At 42.3% G+C, this 6,000-nt stretch overlaps 1 protein-coding gene across 1 annotated transcript; it reads right to left on the reverse strand.

Moving 5' to 3' along the window:
* Positions 1 to 2,315: 2,315 nt before the first annotated feature.
* On the reverse strand, positions 2,316 to 5,076 carry LOC107277122 (MDIS1-interacting receptor like kinase 1). The gene is made up of 3 exons (XM_015767862.3): positions 4,814 to 5,076; positions 2,785 to 3,689; positions 2,316 to 2,674 (listed from the first exon to the last, which is right to left on the reverse strand). Exons 1-3 carry the CDS (start codon positions 5,074 to 5,076, stop codon positions 2,316 to 2,318), a joined length of 1,527 nt encoding a protein of 508 aa, XP_015623348.2.
* Between the last annotated feature and the right edge of the window lie 924 nt (positions 5,077 to 6,000).

Here is a 6,000-nt window from a genome sequence, read left to right on the forward strand (position 1 = left end):
TAATTTTTTTTAAAAAATATAAAAATAATTATAGGAGTTCAAGTAGGAATAAACTTTATAAGTAATAAAAAAATATTGCAATGAAAAATAAGAAATTTTCATAAAAAAAGTAGTTCATCTAAAACTCAACAATGACAAATAACTATAAAAAGGAGAGAAGCAATATACTCGTAAAAGAGTAGAGTAAATTTTCTGTATATCCTTGAAAACTCACTCAATCCCTTTTTATACTTCTCAAATTTACCTGATTCCTTCTATACCCCTGAAAATTTAAATTGATCCCTTCCATGCCCCTACAATCACATTTTCCTTCAATTCACCGTTAAGTTGGTGGCAAATATCTTTAATGCCCTTGATGATTTAGGTTTGAATATAAGCTTGAAAACGATTGAAAATTTCAGTTGAGTGCACAATATGTGCATTTTAGGTAGAAAATGAAACTAAATAATTAGTGCGGAAAATTTTGACAAAAGTTTTGAAAATAAAAAAAGAATTTTTATTTGAAATTCAATAGGACAATATATTTTTTTACCGGGAGCATTCATAAAAAGAATATGGTGAGCACTCGTAGTCCTATCTTTGTATGAATGCTCCTCATTTTTATGAATTTTTTAAAAATAAAATAAATACATATATTTTATTTCATTATCTAAAAGTAAATTTTGTCATAAATAATGTATCACACATCAAACTCATGACTATAATAGTCTAGTGCGACAAACTTTTACATTTCCAATAATGTAATTCATAAATTTGTATGTTCATCCAAAGGGTAAAATGATCATTTTTATAGAAATTAGACGGTCAACTGACGGGAGGGGCATGGAAGGGATCAAAATCAAATTATGGGGGTATATAAGGAAGTAAGAAAAATTCAGGGGCATAGAAGGGATTAGCTAAAATTTTAGGGGTACACAAGGGATTTTCTCAAAAAAGTAAAATGGCGGCGGTTGATGGAACATCTAAAAACTATAAGCAAAACCACAAATAGAATCCCAATGACGATTAACTGGAGCAACGATAAATAGACCGGTAGGTAGCAAGGTCACGACGGTTGGCGGGACTTCTAGAAAGTAAAAAATAAATTGCAATGACAATCTTATTCGATTTTTAAATCTCAATGATAATAAATAGGGAAGGCAATGCGCGGGCCATATGGATACAGGAGTATAGTGCCGGAGGTAGCGGCGGTTGGCGGGACTTCTATAAAGTAAAAAAATGAATCCCAACGATAATTATGTTTAATTTTTAAAATCCCAATAACAGTAAATAGGGGAGACAACGGACGTGTTATGGAGGAGTACAATGGCGACGTTTGATGACACTTCTAAAAATTATAATAACAGAACCCGATGAGACAATGGACTCTAGAAACTAGAAGGTCCAATTAATTAACCCAATTTTTAAAAGATTTCAAGAAGGATAAGTAGAAGCTGTGGTAGATCAGGCAAACAAAATAGAAGGATGATACAAGAGTAAGAGGTAGCGGCTAATATGACTTCTAAAAACAATAAAATTAAAAATTAAAGGATGATAAGGTTCAATCTTTTAAGGTTCTAAGACAACGTGAAGGCTATTTAACAAATTTTAAGTAATATCATATATTAAAAAATAGATAATTTTATATGGATACTAGCCACGTAATTGCGCAGGGCACCCTGCTAGTTTCACTCATGAGTCATGATATGGATTGACATCCGTTCATTCAATAAAATTTTAAGTGATTGCCACTTTACCATTCGCTGTTTACCAAATTAGCATGATGTATTTCTATTCAATCTCTGATTTAAATTCAACAGTACAGTTTACCTTTATGCATATTGGCAACCCTAAGAGATTGCTTAAGTTTTTTCGGCAGGAAGACCGCCCATCCGGATACATTAAGAAAGAGAAAAAGTTACAAGAAAAAATACGACAGTACACCAGTACATGTCCAAGCACTACACGCTAACCACGCAAGCACAAACAACTCAGAGTTGCATATTATGTTCCCACCAATATGTAGAACTCTTTATTGAATGGCTTCTTTTTCACCTTTTTGTTTTCACGTTTCACAAATCATATAATATTTTGTTCACACAAAGTCTCACAGCAACATACGAGGTAACATCTAGTTTAGCTGACACTAGAAATCTGAATACGCTAAAGCATGGAGGGGAACATTTTACCCGTCCTCCTCAATGCACGAGAATGTTTGCTTGTAACAGAAAGAAAATGATGCAACTAGTGAACACGTGTGTACATGTTCGTAGGTAGGATTGATTTTTTTAGACGGAGGGGTAATAAACAAGACGATTTGATATGGAAGTGATCGATCAGACGAAACAGGGGAATCGTCTCCACCAGCGGGCACACTGGCGGAGGCGTCGAAGAACAGTCTGCATGGACGGCCTGCGCTGCGGGTCCATCATGGTGCACTCCACGCCGAGCTTGAACACGGCCTTCATCTCCTTCAAGTACCGTGCCGCGTCAGAGGCGATATCGTTGTCAAGGACATCGTCGGTGAATAACTTATCGTCGTAGCCTTGCCGTGCCCATGTATTCAAGTAGGCTTTTGCCCATGTCGTCAGATGGCCGTGCTGATCGTTGACTACTTTTCCCGTGACGATCTCCAGCAGGACGACGCCAAAGCTGTACACGTCGACCTTCTCGCTCACTTCGGTGTCCGCATACTCTGCAGCAAAATTAAATGGCAGCCAGTCAATCCTGAAGTAACATGATCGTTAACTAGTTTAACGATTTCTGAATTGGGAACGTACGCATTAATTAATTATGCTGCCTCACCTGGAGCAAAATACCCGAAGGCCCCTGCATGAAGACGGACGTTTCCCAACAGCGTGTTGCGGCCGGCAAGATTGATCCGGGCATAACTGAAGCCAGAGATCTTGGCCTTGAAGTTGCCGTCAAGTAGGATGTTGGCCGGCTTGATGTCGCCGTGAATGATCGGCCTTCGACAACCGTGATGCATGTAGAGGATTGCTCCGGCGACGTCAATGACGATGGCCAGCCGCTTTCGCCAGCCCAGCGGCGGGCGCAGGCGCCTCTCGCCGGCCTGCGTGTTGTGGTGTATCCACTTGTCCAGGCTGCCGTTCTCCATGTCCTCGTACAGAATCAAGATCATTTCGTTCCTCCGAATGTAGCCTAACAGGATAATGATGTTGGGGTGGACGATCATGCCGAGCGTGGTCTCCTCCGTTTGGCGCCGGTTCTCGAGTTCGGCGTCCACACTCCTGGTCTCGTTCTGCATCTTCTTCACAGTTAATCTCCTGTAGGTGTCGCTGCTGTCGTTAATAACCCCCAAACGGTACAGTGGGTCTCCTGTCGTTGTGCCTGTGCTACTGATCCTGTTTACGTCCACAGCGTTGTGGACTAGATGATCCTCCATTTTATCACTTAAAACTATAGGAGTCATGTCGTCATTGCGAGCCCTGCATCTGCAGGATGCGACAACACATCCTACGGCAAAGATGACCACGCCACCAGCGATTACGGAGATGGGCACGATGCTGTTGGACAGGTTGAGATGCTGCATATCTGAGGACAGCTTGTCGATGTCGTCAGGGAGTCTGCCGGATAATTGATTGTTGGATAGGTCAAGTAACTCTAAAGCTGAGCAAGCGTATAGCACAGTGGGGAAATCACCGGTGAGATTGTTGTAAGAGAGGTCTATGGAAGTCAGGTTCTTGAGGCTGTAAATGGAGGCTGGAATTGGTTTGGCTATGTGGAAACTTGGGAGGAAGAGGTGAGACCCCCTCAAGTCTCAAGCGTGGAATATTAGAGTGGGCTACAATTATTTTATTTAATTGCGCGTCAGCTAGGATTCGAACTCGAGACCTCTGGCTCTGATACCATATTAAGTTGCATGCACCAGCCAGTTGCACCTAAAAGCCTAAGCTGATAGGGAAAGACGGGCAATTCATTTTATACACTTCAACAGTCGGTGTTGGGCTGCACCGTCGATTGGGAGCTGGACTTTAAGGGGAGAAACAGTAGTAGTAAGATGGCGAGAATGTTGTAGATAGCCAATTTTTGTGTGAAGTATGTTCATTCTTGGATGCTCAAGACATGGGGTGGGGTGGGGTGAGCTTAAATAGGCACTGCCGAGGAAGACGAACCCAATTTTTTCTCCGATACTCCAGTGAATGATACTCTGATGCCAACTTGCCAAGGCAAAAGGAAAAAAGATGCTCGATCTGATGGAAACATGTGAATTCAGCACTACGCTATCTAGTTTTCATGAGATAACACTACTATAGAACATCCTATCAGTGTTGTCTCTATCATTCCCGGTTTAATTAAACCCGGCACTGATAAAGATTATTTCGTACCCTCCAAACTCGTGTGCATTCTAAAAAACCCGACCCTGATCACATCAGTGCTGGTTTTTAAAAAAACTTGGCACCGATGGACTAAATGGAGAGAAAAACCGGCATCAATAGGTGGCGGCGAGAAAAAAATTAACTCCGGCCTACTCCTTTTTTCGTCAATCCCCAAGGGTGTGTTTGAGGAGAAGATGATTGAGGAGATTGGAAAGATACGCAAAACGAGGTGAGCCATTAGCTCATGATTAATTGAGTATTAACTATTTTAAATTTTAAAAATGGATTAATATGATTTTTTAAAACAACTTTCCTATAGAAATTTTTTTTGCAAAAAACGCACCGTTTAGTAGTTTGAAAAGCGTGCGCGTGGAAAACGAGACTCAATCTCCCCTGTCTCCCCGACAAACAGAGCCCAAGTCTTCTAGCCTCATCCTATCTCCTCGCCCTCCCCATCTCCTTTTTTTGCGAATGCCATCCCAACATCTTCTCACTGTTCCTCAGATCTCTCCTCCAAGGTCTCCCCCGGAGACATCGCTGCTCCTCCACGCTTTGTCCATAACGGTGCCCGCTCCTCCTTGCTACCTCCGAGCTCTCTCCCTGGCGGTGCACTCTCCTCCTCGCCATTTCCTCGTCGCCTTCGGGCTTTTTCTCCGTAGCTGCGCCGGATCCAGTCACCTGGAGGCCGGGACCACCGGATTTGTTCTTCTTGAGGCCAGGGCTTGCCGAATCCAACCGCCTCTGACCTCACCGCCATGGATCACCTCGCACGTGCTTGGGGGCTGGCGGTCTGACCGGAAGGAGTTGATGGCGACAGCGGCGACTCAAAGGAGATGAGCAGCAAGGGAATCTACAACGACGATGACAGATCCTCTGGGATGGTGAGTCCGATATGTTGAACATGCAATGGTCAGCCATAGTGCAAGATTTTGATCTATGTTATGAATTGTTCTGATATATGATGTGATTAGCTTGTTCTTGTCTTCATAGTATGTGATGTGCTTCTTTGACATGTGCATATGCTCGTGTGCTCTTGTTGATTTTGCATGGCCCTTCTGTCGGAACCTCAGATTGGTGGGCTCAAATTGATTGCGTGGGATCGAAGGAGCAAAAGAAGACGTCGAGAGGAGCTCTGCTTACCACTTGGTGGAACGTTTGGTTAGAAAGAAACAGAAGAGTTTTCAACAATATTTCAATCTCAGAGAGAGAGAGCAGTGGCATATATCGTAAAACAAGATCTTGATCTCCGTACCTCGGCTTTTAGGCCCATTAAATTTTATTGTTTCGTGCCGTGTATTGTTGTACTGTTTTTCTTTTAATTTCTTCTGGACTGAACTGGCTTTGTATTGTTTTCCCCTTTCTAATTAAATTCCGACAGATCTCCTGCCGTCGTTCTCCTCAAAAAAAAAAAGAGAGAGGGGGGGGGGGGAGGGGGGGGGAGATTGCAAATGGGGTTGGGAATGGGGGCACTCGAAGCATCAGCTCGATTCGAGCCGATGCTTCAAGGTGGCCTCCTTTTTTTTTTAACTCGGGGGGAACACATCAGTGCCGGTTCCAAAATTGTCATTTTCTCTAGTAGTGATAATAAGCATCATGCAAATCATAATCATTTTCTTAGAGTAGTGGAAGACAATCACTTGGAATATATTATGATTATCACTTGGAAGGAAAATAAATAACT

The sequence above is a fragment of the Oryza sativa genome, chromosome 2, assembly GCF_034140825.1.
Source record: "Oryza sativa Japonica Group chromosome 2, ASM3414082v1".
Lineage (NCBI taxonomy): Eukaryota > Viridiplantae > Streptophyta > Magnoliopsida > Poales > Poaceae > Oryza > Oryza sativa.